Below are 14,065 nucleotides of genomic sequence, written 5' to 3' on the forward strand. Positions count from 1 at the left end.
GGGAAGTTGTGCTTTCACATGTATTTGAAGATCTTAAAATTGAGACTTCCAAATCACCTGATGTAGTTACTTTTTTCAAAATTCCGAAAGAACTTTAGTCTTATAGGCAAAACGTTTAAGAAAATGTCTCTAACACGCTTTGACTCACCGAAGTCTTACAGTCAAGAAGCTAAAACCTTTCTTTTATCATGCAGCTCTGAAGTCCTGAGCGCTACTTAAGCTGAGCTTAAACTGAGACGTGATGATTACAAGGAGTTTATTTATCTATGCCCACTTTTCTTAGACACAGAGGATACAGAAGACAGTGTTATCACCTTTAACAGAACCCGGTGCATTACACAAGGCAAAATGGATGGTCAAACTAATCTATTCTATCAAAATATGCCTGTAGCAACAGCATAATAACGATCTTCCTTGAGGGAGTATTACAACCGCCAACCAAGTGCAAAAATATATGATTTTTTTGTATTTGTGACACATTTCTACAGCACATAGTGGATGACGTGCTCATCAGCTGAAGATGCTCCTTGGAACGATATTCAACGCTACACTAATATTCAAGCAATAAATGTCATTAATGACTGCGCAGAAAGAGGGATTAAGCTTAGCAGCGACTTATCTGCAAAGAATGAAGCAGTGTACCAAAACAAATTGCAAGTGATCGAAAAGGATTGTCAAAGGCAACCAGATATAAAAAAATCAAGCTAAAGTTTATCTAAGCAACTAACTATGCACTGTAAACTATTACTACTGAATTTTAAACTTTACTGACAATAAGTAAGCTGTAAATAACTTAATAAAAATTAATAATATAATGTTTTCCAGCTGTATTTTTGTCGCGTAATACATTATTCGCTATGTTAATCTATATACAAAACTTCGCATCAATGGAGGACCCCTAAAACATTGACAAAGAAAACTGAAATTTGACACAAAAGCTTAAGACAGTATTTGGAAAAAAATTGATTTAGATACAGTCAAAATTTTTAATGTTTACAAAAACATAGGGCGTTTGATGCACCCAAATATATATATATATATATATATATATATATATATATATATATATATATATATATATATATATATATATATATATATATATATATATATATATATATATTAGGGTGGCCTTAAAAACAATTTTTTAAGGCCACCCTAATATATATATATATATATATATATATATATATATATATATATATATATATAATATATATATATATATATATATATATATATATATTAGGGTGGCCTTAAAAACAATTTTTTTGAAAAAAATCTGCTCCCACCCTTTAAATGTGTTCTATATAATACAAAAACACTAGGTTTAAAATTTTGTTGAATAAAAAATATTTTTAGAGGTCCCCCAAAACCCTTTAATATTTAACGGGTCCCTAATATTTAAAAAAAAAAAGTTTCTCGAAAATAGGTCAACCTGGTACTCAAATGAAGCGAAATTATATAAAAATTTCAAAAATAACATTCATTTTGAAATAATAAAGTTATTTAGGTTTTACTACGTAAAAATCTTGTTTTTTAGCAAAAAATGAAATAAGTGAATTTTTCATGATAATTGTGATAAATAAGTTTAAATTTCAAATTTATTTTTCAAAATGAATAATATTTTTGAAATTTTTATATAATTGCGCTTCATTTGAGTACCAGGTTGACCTATTTTTGAGAAACTTTTTTTTTGAAAATATTAGGGACCCGTTAAATATTAAAGGGTCTTGGGGGACCTCTATAAATATGTTTTTTTCAAAAAAAATTTAAACCTAGTGTTTTCGTATTATATAGAACACATTTAAGGGGTGGGAGCAGATTTTTTTCAAAAAAGTTGTTTTTAGGGACACCCTAATATATATATATATATATATATATATATATATATATATATATATATATATATATTATATATATATATATAATTATAGTTAAAAACGATAAAGAAAAAACTTTTTATTATGGAACTTTAAGTTTCATGCCTAACGGCAATCATCAGCCATATATTACAAAATTAAAAATTAAACGTTAAATTACAATTAGAATTACGGTGGCGTGAGTTCTAATGACTCCATGGAAACACAATTTTAACGTATATGTAAATTTAGTATAACGTGACGTAAACGTGACGTAAACCAACCAGGATCAATCTTCGGTATCAAAAGAGGAGATAAGGAACTTATTTTTGTGCCTGCACTTCGATATTATTTCGCTTCTTGTATTTAGTAGGTTTTCTCCTCTATACATCAAAATTTGGAACTTTTCGTTCAAACAAAGGTTACAAACTCTTGATGTTGGGTTGTATGGTTTGCATTTTTTAACAATCCTCCATTTGACAAAAGGTGTAAAGTTATTTTCTTTTAGTTTCCAAACTTCTTTAGATAGCTCTGTATCATTCTTGTATCTAACTGCATTAAAAGATTTTAAGTGGTTTGCATACCGAACTTTAAAAGGTGTTTCGCTAATTCCAAAATACACTTTTTCTTTATATTCCGGGTTATTTGAATAGATGGTGGCCTGATAAACAATGTTGTTGGAAAGGCAATGGTTGTTCATGGGACATTTGGTTTTTTCAATGCAGTTGCATTTCATTTCATTAGTTTTTGCCTCCTTACGTAAAATGCTTTTGTTGTGAGAGTTAATAATGGATTTTATGTTTGGCATGCAGGAATAATTTATTTTGATTGTGTTTCTATTAAATATTTTACGAAGTCTGTGGTTAAATGGAAAGTGGAGGTCGATGAGGTTCAAGAAACATTTACCTATTTTTGTAACAACATTTGCACTGAAAGGAGGATTATACCAAATTATCTTGCGTTTATGGTTGCCGTTTGTTGACTTTATACATGGATGGTATGCAAGTTCACAATTGTAACCCGATTTTTTCAAGGCTTCTTGATAAGGAGGAATACTTTTTTTAAAAATTGGTTCACTCGACGATGCTGCTGACAATCTTAATGCAATAGTCTTAGGAATACTTTTAATTACACTCGGTGGATGATTAGAACTAATATGTATATAATTCAGTATATTATCTGGTTTGCGATATGGCTGAAAAGATCCATCGTTAAGGTTTAGCGTTAAATCGAGATAGTTAACTATTTTCAAATTACATTGAATAGAGATAAGAAGATTGTTATTTTTAAAAATTTGTACAAAATGTTTCTTTATCCTCTCCATTTCTTGACCACTTTTATTCCTAAACATAGCTAGCCCATCATCTCGATATATGCCGAAATTGCTTTTATCATAAAACTGCGAGATTTGATGCAAAATAAAAATCCCAACTAATTCGCAAATCTCCGCGCCATCAAAGGCCCCCATAGTAACATCGAATAATCCTCCCATTTTTTTAATCCAAGCAGTTCCATTGCTAAATAATAATGATTTTCTTGCATGGTGTATAAAACTCTTTTGTTCGCTATTTATTGTTAGATGTTGCTCTGCAAAAGTTATTGCGTTTTTTAGTAGGTTTTCATTAATCGACGGATAAAAATCACTAATATCAAAGACTAAGAACTTACAGAATTGCTTTTCTTTTATGTTTTGAAACCAATGTATAACATCTTGGGTGTTTTGCCATTGGTTCAAAAATAGCTTCTTTCTCAGTTCGGAGTTAATGTTGGATACAATAGACTTTGAAATTCTTCCTATCTCATTTTTAGCAGGATTAATAAGTCTAACAGTTGGTTTATCTAGGAAGTTCTCTTTATGGTCTTTTAGAGTTATGAAACAATCTGCAGTACCGTTAATTTCAATTTTATTGTATACATCATGGTTGATTAAGATTTTTTTACCTTGTTTATTTACTTGATCTTTGAGTTTAGGGTCCGCCTTTTTATACGTGGAAGTAATTGCATTATTAAGGAGATGGTTGTATTGATCTTTGGATAGTTTGTACATGTTTGATGTTTTGTCGGCTAGAGTTAAAGTTTTTTTCGAGGTTCGTATAGATTTTATATCGTTTGCTATTTTTTCTTGAAAAACATTGTTGATTTTCCGAAATTTAATGGTTTTAACAAGATTAATTAAATTGTTTTCGAAAGCACACATTTCCTTAATTTGCGGAGGACATTTAGAAGAGTTAATACCGTAGTTAACGTAATCGAGAGAATCTTTTTCATTCGATTGTTTGTTAATGAAAAAAAGCGCTTTCCATCTCATTCTTTTAATAAGTGTTTCGGTCTTTGCCAGTAATTGTAAAATAGTTTTTTCTGTAAAATAGTTTTTTTCTTTTCGTTAGTTTTTTCTTTATCGTTTTTAACTATAATTATAAATCGCTCTGTTTAGAAATTTATATATAACCAAAATAAATTTCCTAAATATTGAGCACTTTTAAACGAAATAGAGTTTTGTATTATTATAATACAACACTAAATCAAACGATATATATATATATATATATATATATATATATATATATATATATATATATATATATATATATATATATATATATATATATATATATATATATATATATATATATATATATATATATATATATACTAACTATATTAGTGTATTCTACAAATAGAGTGCTCAATGTTCTTAAAGAACAGAGCAATATATATATATATATATATATATATATATATATATATATATATATATATATATATATATATATATATATATATATATATATATATATATATATATATACACTTATAAACCTACTGATGGTGAAACATGCTGTTGAAGACAACTAAAAATTAGATTAGTGTATTTACTAGTATATATATATATATATATATATATATATATATATATATATATATATATATATATATATATATATATATATATATACATATATATATATATATATATATATATATATATATATATATATATATATATATATATATATATATATATATATATATATATAGAAAGAAAGAGAGAGAGAGAGAGAGAGAGAGAGAGAGAGAGAGAGAGAGAGAGAGAGAGAGAGAGAGAGAGAGAGAGAGAGAGAGAGAGAGAGAGAGAGAGAGAGAAAGAGAAAGAGAGAAAGAGAGATATTAGGGCAGGTTACAGTACCTCATAAGTTTTTCAAAGAACCAAACTTACTAATGGGTGAATAAATTATTGTTCTTTTTACTATAAAAATCATTTTTTATTATGAAAGTGTTTATGTAGCTCATCCCTAAGTTCTGTCGAATTTCATTCTTAGCTTGAATTAGTTGAATAAAAATAAAACGCTTTCATTGCATCAATTTAAAGTGTGATTATAACCCTTTCTTCAAAGCACGAGACTTCGCGAAGTAGTTCGCTTCTCAGAGAAACAAGTTTAGTGCGGTACAACCAAGGAGGTGATGGGTTGGAACTTGGAACTTCTCGCTTACAAGGCGAGCCCTCTATTACTTTACCACTACCGCATTGGTAGTGGTTTATAGTAATCATATGAATTAGCAATATAAATTCAAGCTATTTTAAAAAAGACAGCGGTTCAATCACTGCGCCAAAGCTGATCAAATTTGGTTCTTATTCAAATCAACAACAAAATATACAAAATACATACCAGAAAGGCAAAATTATAAAATTGAAAATACCGTAGGTTGAATATTCAATTGGTTGAAAATTCAATACGTCAAATATACAGTCCCAGTGGGCACGGTACGTTTTTAAAACGTTTTTTAGACGTTTTTATAAGGTTTAAACCTAATAAAAACGTCCAAAGAACGTTTTAAAAACGTACTGTGCCCACTGGGGTAGGTCAATGATTTAGTAGATTGGAAAATTAGTGGTACATGTTTTAGTTAGATGTAAGTATAAAAATCAAAAATTATCGGTTGAAAATAAAAAACGTCATAATCTTCAATTTACGAAATTTTAAAAAATAGGTTGAGTTATAGGCTACCAATTTTCCTACAGGCAGTGATGTGTTTTTATATTTAGAAGACGATGGAAAATGTTTAAAAATTCACTCTAAGGAATGGGACTAAAATTTAAGTTATTTAAAATGAGGCTGTTATCAAACCTTTAAGGTAACTATCAATTAGGGCCCTGCGAATCAGCTTCTTAGTTATGAATCGAATCTCGAATCGAAGCGGGCCTTGATTAACTAATCGAATCGACTCACGAATCGAATCAGCAATATGATAAATTCCAAATTTAATCCTTTTTTTTTTTTTTTTTTTTAAATCTTGAAAATTTTTATTTTGCCAGGAATTATCGTTTTAACGGTTTTTGAAAGCAATATTACAATTACTTTATTCTGGCTGAGATAAATAAAAACATTTCGATAGCATCTTAGCGTTGACAAAAAAACACAACAACACTCACAAAATAAATAGTGATTCGAAAAACTCGAATCATTTTTTTCGAATCGAATCTCGAATCAAAGCGACACTTAATTCGCGAATGGAATCGAAGTGATTCGCAGGGCCTTACTATCAATACATAAAAATTAGTTATGAATATAGTTCAAAATATATACAAAAAAAAAAAATTTGGAACAAATTCAAATAAAATTTCTGATCTTCAGGGCAACGGAAAGTTTTTAAAGTGGTCAAAAAGTGCAATAAGTATCAATTATTCGCTGATTTAGCACAACACAAAACTGCAAAGAAAAAATGGATGAAATAGCATAAGTAAAAAGACAGTTATTTCACTGAAAAAAAAATTGTTTCAAAAAAATATTTTGCTATTGATATAAAAATTTAAATCTTTTTGAATTTCCTACGAAATCCAGAATTTGACAAATTTTAAATATTGACATATTTTGACATATTTTAAAATCCTAATTTATGAAAAGATATGTGAAGATTTTCAAAAAAAACTTTATGGTCTATATACATATATATATATATATATATATATATATATATATATATATATATATATATATATATATATATATATATATATACTTATATTTAAGCCATTTAAAATGAGTGATTCTATGCCGAAAGAATATAACATTTTTCAAAGCGGAGAATTTATCCAGAAAATAAGTGAAAGAATCGGAGTTGACTGGAAAAAATTAGGCCGTTATCTTGGTGTTCATGACGATAATCTTGACACAATAGAAGAAGATGCAAATGGGATTGCAAAAAAAGCAGTTGAAATGATTAAAAAGTGGAGGCAAATAAACGATAATCCAACAATCGAGCAACTATGTGCAGCATTAGAAAAAATACCAAGAAAAGACATAATACCATATGTAAAAAAACTTGCAGGTAAGATTTTAACATTTATTATGTATTATTATTGTTTAATAATCTATTTTCAACTTTGTCAAAATTTATTTGTTAACGTTTTGTAAAATTGTGAAAAATTCATAAAATTTTGTGATTCCTAAAGATTCATTCAATTGTCATCTCTTGCGTTGTGATGAGTAGTATATATGGCTTTTTATATCAAGTATATTTCTAAATTCTATTTTTTTTTTTTTAATTTTCTTTTAATTTTAAGAAGTCCTTACGGTCTCATCATAGAACACCGCGGATGAGCATTTAATAGGAAGATCACACCTCCTTCCTAACCAATGTCGCAAAATTTGCCTATAGGTGGGGTTTGAACCACAGATCCTTTGTATCTTATAGCAAGTGTGCTACCACTGCGCCACGGCTGCTCTTAAAACAACAATGTTCTGCATAATGCCTTTGGGTCGAAAAAACTTTAATTTACCATATTTTTTTATTTATAAATGATAAATAAACTATTAGCTTAAATATAAGCAACTTTTTTTATGCTGCAAATATTAACCTTTTAATTTATTTGAAAAACTATTTAGAATAGAAATTATGACTCATACAAAAATTAAAAAAAGTTTTTAAAAAAAGTAAAAAACAGAACTTTGAAACAGAATTTGTGCACGTCAACAATAAGAAAATAATTAATTTAATTTTTTCTATTTTTTAAGGGCTTTATAAACATTTATTATTTAGTTTAACATAAAATGAAAATGATATAATTTTTGTTACTTTTTTACGGGGTTTATTCGTGTTTTTCTCGCACGAAACAATATTTCTTGGATGATTTTTTTTTCTTCTTGAGTTCTACTAATCCTTACAAAAGTTTTACGTAAATTTATATAAAAATAACTAGCCACAAAAATTGATATTAAAAAAATCACTTAATACCATGGCTTACTATATAACAGGCCTTGCTAACGCGCGGCTTTCGTAAAAAACTGGAGAAAGCAGTTTTACAAAATAAATATGGGGGTGGTTTTTTTGTAATAATAATTATATAACATTAATAAATAATTATTATAAAATTAACAAAATAATTTTCATTTAAAATTTTATTTGATAAAATTAACTTAAGTTGAATATATATATATATATATTATATATATATATATATATATATATATATATATATATATATATATATATATATATATCTGTGTGTGTGTAAATTTAATATTTGCATAAAATTCAAAATAACCAAACACCCGTCAATATTTTAACTAACTTCCAAATTTAAAAAAAAAAAGTTGAGAGGTGAAGGATTAAGCAAAGGATTTAATTTAGTATTTAGAAAATAGTTCATCGATGTTGTGTAACAAGTTGCAATGACAATTATAATCCTCAGAATAGAGTTAAAACATTTAGAATTCCAAGAAACATTGAAGAACGAAATCGTTGGATTGTTATAATACCAAAAGATAATGTTCCTGATACTAATAACACCGTAGTATGTAAAAGACATTGGCCAAAAAGTTATTCAACTGTTACTGATTATGGGAAGCTGAGACCTCGTGAAGCTCCATCAGTATTTGATTGCATAAAGCCAAGCTCAGTTGAAAAAAAAAATTGTTTATAACAAATATTTGGTACAGTGGGTTGTACCCATGCCACTTAGAATAACATAAAAAAGTCTTAATAGTGTTCGCTGGCAAGAAGAGTATGAGTTAGCAATATTTAATTCACAAGACAAAATAGAAAGTATTAATGGTTTTATGAAAAGTTAAAAACTAATGAATTTAATTTTGCTATTACTATTTATTTATGCAATGATATATTATATATTCAGTCTTCAGACTTTTTAAAGGGAAGTGCTGTTCCTAGATTTCTTCTTTGCATAAATAAAGATCTCACTTTTGAAGCATTTTATTGTGGAGTTAAAATTAGTGTTATGACTTTATCATCTAACCGAGTTTATATTATGAACAAATTTTCTCATATCCAAGAAGCATTAAGATTTTTAAATTGTTGTGAAACAAGACCCAAAAAAAAAGTTGTATATAAACAAATTTTTTCAATGAATAAAACATGTATTGGGGGAAAAAAGTATCCAATTGAAATAATTGTGCGAGCATTTGAGTATTTTTCTCTGTCACAATCAGTCTACAATCGCATAAGAGAAGATTTTGAATTTCAAAGTTTATGTACTTTAAGAAGAATTACATCTAAATGTAAATCTTTAGATGATACCACTCATATCAGACATATTTTCTCTCATCTTAGAGATGATAGAAAAAAAACATGCATTTTACTTCTTGATGAGGTTTATGTTAAACCAATGTTGCAGTATCATGGTGGCATAGTATTTGATAAATCAGTTAACAAACCTCATCTATTAGCAAACACAGTACTGAGCTTTTTGGTTGTAACATTGTTTAATGGACCAAAATTTCTTTACAAAATGTTACCAGTCAGAGAACTTGATGCTGAGTTTCTTTTTGAACAGACAACCCTGATTCTTAATGCAATTAAAAATAATGGGGGAAATGCTGTTGCTGTTTTCTGTGATGGTAACAGAGTCAATCAGAAGTTTTATAAATTTTTTGAAAAATAATAAACATTGTATACTAAAGACAATATTTTTTTTTTATTTGATTATGTTCATTTATTAAAAAATATATGTAATAGCTGGATCACAGAAAAAACTCAAGAACTTGAATTTTATATTGATGGAGAAAAAAAAATAGCATGGTGGGTTGATATTATTAATTTGTACAAGCTTGAAACGAAAAACAATGTTAAAATGTCTAAATTAACGGAAGTTTCTGTTTATCCAAACCAAATTGAAAGACAAAAAGTTTTCATTTGTCTGCAAGTGTTTTGCGATGAAACATTGCCAGCATTAAAAAGTCATCCAGACCTGCATGAAAATGAAGGGACGATTATTTCATCTCTAAAGTCGTTGAATTTCGGAAAATTTGTAATGTTCACAGTCCATATGCAGACATTTGTTTGAAAGATACTAATCGAGTTGCTACTGCTTCTGCTAATGATGACAATTTAAGCAAACTTTCTGCAATGGATGATTTTGCAATACAAATAAAAAAAACAGAAAAAGGAAAAAGAGTCAAATTACTAACAAGAGACACTGCTAATTGTTAAGCTCAGACCTGTTATGGTTTGGTTCAGTTCAAAATACCTTTTAGATACATCTCATCGGTATGTGTTATTAGGCAACTTTACAACAGATCCATTAGAAAAGCTCTTTGGAAAATTAAGACAAGGCTCAGGAACTTATTTTATTTTTTTCTTTCAACAAGTTCTTGAAAAAGTAACTATATACCGTACAGTTGCTATTAAAGTTTGAGAAAAGTTCTGATGTGTTAGCCAATCTAGGTATATATCACTCTTGTCCAAAATGTAAATTTTTGCCAAGCGAGGGTATTTGCAACGTTATTCACAATTTACCTTCTCTGTGTGATTCATTGACTGCTGATATTAAAATGTCATTAGTTTATATTTCTGGATACATTATTCGTGAAGATGAAAATCCAGATAACACCTTTTATTTCTATGAAGCGTATGGAAATTTTGTAAAGGATATAAATCGAGGAGGTTTAACAATTCCTGGTGACAAAGTTTATCAATCGGCAACTTACTGTTACATTCTTTTTTATGAAGTATATAATGACACTTGTCGGTCATCACTGTGTAACCTCCTTATGATGCTATCAGAATTTTATTCATTAGGTATGCAAAGACATCATGGATTAACAATGACAAATATTTTATTTAATAATTATTGTCGACTCTATTCACCTGGTTCACACAAGGAGCCAAAGCAGAGGTTGATAAAACTCAGCACAAAGTAAAATGTTTGCAATATTTTTAACAAAAACTGTAAAATAGTGTTTAGTAAAATATCTAAAAAGCTTGTATTTACTTTTTATTCTCTAAAGATTTTATCGCTTTTTTCTCAAAAATTTATTTTTAATACTTAAAAAACCCATTAATAAATTTTGTGGTAAATGCTAATATTAAATTATAGCAAAATATAAATCTATATATACTATCTAAATTGTTTAATTATAATTAGTTTTAGATAAATTTAAGTTAATTTAAAATTTTTATAAATGTTACTTGTTAGTTATATTACATTGTTAGTTATCAATAAAATTAAAAAAAAAAGAATAATAAATTCATCTTTTCACTTTTTATAAGTTACTTTCAGTAGATATATCATACAAATATTATATTCATGCGAAAATCACCTAACTGAAAACGTAAATTACTGCGAAGTAATATTTTTAATCTTGCCTCTTGTTTTTTACGCAAGCCGCGCGTTGGCAAGGCCTGTTATATAGTAAGCCACGCTTAATACATAATTACAACTAAAATAATTAAGAGCTATTACTAAAAAACCCACGTAATTGCGAAAGAATGTTCTGGAAATTTCTACACCGATGTTACACTCGTCCTTGATCCTAAGGATCATACAAATAGTAATCGTCTAACTTTTGGGGCATGCACCGTTCTTGAGTAGTTCGTGGCATGGACACTTCTGTTTCTTGGAATTCATTTTCGGCATCAACGTTTGTTTCTAGCACGTCTTTTTTACTTGTTTCAAACACACGTTTACTTTTCTCAACATGGTTTTCCGCGTTATCACGACCATTGTCCGTGTTCATTTCTATTTTGACTTTAGGAATATCGCATAAAGTTTGAGTATTGTTTCGAGATTGAATATGTTTTACGTGATGCGTAGCGCTATTAACTTGTACAACTTGTTTCGAAATGTTTCCAGTTAGTTCACGTTTACTTGATAACGGTATATTTTCTCCATCGGGCTTTTATTGTTTTTTTGGCTTATAGATTTTAACAATATACAATAATAATACTTCAGGTATTGACATTTTTAATTTTCTGCGATTCTCTTAATTGTACAATGGTTTCTTTCCACAGTTTATCCTTTGGGGTAATGTAAATAACAGCTCAAAACCTAATGCGCACTCCCCAACCATCAAGAAAACTTCTCGACTTCTCAGTTTTTTTGTTATCTATCAAAAGGAGTATGTCCAACTTATATATATTTTTCGCTCTTTTTTTTTTCTAAAACACAAATTTACGCTTAATGATGTTAGAAAACAATATAAAACTATACTCTTCAACCTAGAATTAATCTTAAATCTAAAAAAGAATAATTTTTTAAAATATTGTTTTATAATTATTTTTTTTAATTTAAAAAAAGGTATTGCAAGTATATTAATTCGACGTATTATTTTATGCAAAATAAACATACAAATATCAATCAACAAATTTTTAATAAAAACTCAAGCTCTGTTACATAATTAAATATTGCCTTATTTTTGATTTACTAAAAATGAAAAAAAACTAGATGTTAATAATGTTAGAAAATAATTCAGGATCAGAACATTTTTTTACAAGAATTTAAAATCTTTTAATAAAACCGTTCATTTGCTTGATACAAATCATAGAAATAAAAATGTTATTTCTAACAATATACTTGTTGAAGACAGTTCTAATAATGAATATCCTAATGTTGTTCTTAAAAATTTTGAAGATTTTAAGTCTATGAGTACTGATAATGATTCTGAAGAGTACAGTTATGTTAATGATGACAATGGCAATGGTTATTATAAAATTGCAAATTCACATCGTATCTGTTATTCGAAAATGTGAATCTGGTTAGACTCCGTTTAGAAAAATAACAAATGAAGAGATGATCGATTATTTTATTAAAACAAACATATTTATACCAATTGATAGTCGGTGTTGTCAGTTTCATTTGACAGATAGTAAGAGATTTAACAATGAGTATTCATATGTATCAATTGTAAAAAACCCTGTTAACTTAAATAAAACAATGGTACTAAGTTTTTTTAAAAGTATTTGGTCTAGGATTTAATTTAATAGCATCTACATTCACAAAATTTAGTGATATAAATAACCTAACAACTGAGTTTTGTCTCTAAAATACAGATTTTACCAAAAATAAATTTCTATATTTTCTAAGTAAATTAAAAACAATAAAAAACTCTTTCAAACTTTCAAAAAGAAAGAACAAGCTCTTAAAATTTATCTCGTTTGGATAAAGGCTGTTCTTGATCAATATCAACTGCTTGTTATTTTCGTCTTTCATGTCGGTTGAAAGTTTCGAATTTTTGCCATCAGATAAGAGCCTCGCTTAATGCTGATATTGTTAGCAAAAATTTAGGAGCAAAATTACAATCATAAAAGGATTGACGATTAAATAATACAGATATGATCAAAGATTTGTTTGACTTAAAAGACGAATAGCTAGCAATTATACTTAATTTTAAAACACAGCACTAACTGCATCATCTACGGATACACAGTTCAAAGGAGCTCTTAATTTGGGTAACAAAACATCGATTGAATCCATAACGACTCAAAATCTTGTTGATAAATTCTCGGGCAATCCAACGACAAACGCCAACTGAATTGGCTCTTCTGAAAATTTTGCTAGGTAAGCCAATCGTTTTAAGTTCGCCAAAAACACATCAACTTTTTCTCCAACATTTAATTTTCGTATTACAAAAGGTTCGTATGTTGTATAAGCATCCACAGAGAATGCTGCGCGAACAAAACGCGCGCGAAAAAAAAAAAAACGCACGACTTCTTCTTCATTATGCTTATCCTTAACGTTTCATTTACGAAACAGTTTTTTTAAGAAGGATCGGAAAAAATTAGTTTAAGTTTTACATGCTGCATTTTAGCAATCACTTTCGTTCGTTGTATCCAAACGGCAGCGTCCGAAGTTCTATCATACGTTTCAAACCTATCCATTAATTTCATATTTGAATCCATACTCGGTTAGTTTATAATTTTCTCGCTCGAAATAAAACTTCTTTTCTTTACAAATGATTTATTATTTTTCT

General features: G+C 27.9%; 1 protein-coding gene across 5 annotated transcripts in view; it reads left to right on the top strand.

The window, feature by feature from the left end:
* The window catches only part of LOC136075389 (uncharacterized), a 58,953-nt gene that overhangs the window by 35,063 nt on the left and 9,825 nt on the right, over positions 1–14,065 (top strand). For all 5 annotated transcript variants that reach the window (XM_065788391.1, XM_065788393.1, XM_065788394.1 and 2 more), the window contains one exon: positions 6,893–7,190. In XM_065788391.1, coding sequence (XP_065644463.1) covers positions 6,893–7,190 — 298 coding nt within the window. The remainder of the gene's footprint in view (positions 1–6,892; positions 7,191–14,065) is intronic.

Source organism: Hydra vulgaris, chromosome 01, assembly GCF_038396675.1.
Source record: "Hydra vulgaris chromosome 01, alternate assembly HydraT2T_AEP".
Taxonomy (NCBI): domain Eukaryota; kingdom Metazoa; phylum Cnidaria; class Hydrozoa; order Anthoathecata; family Hydridae; genus Hydra; species Hydra vulgaris.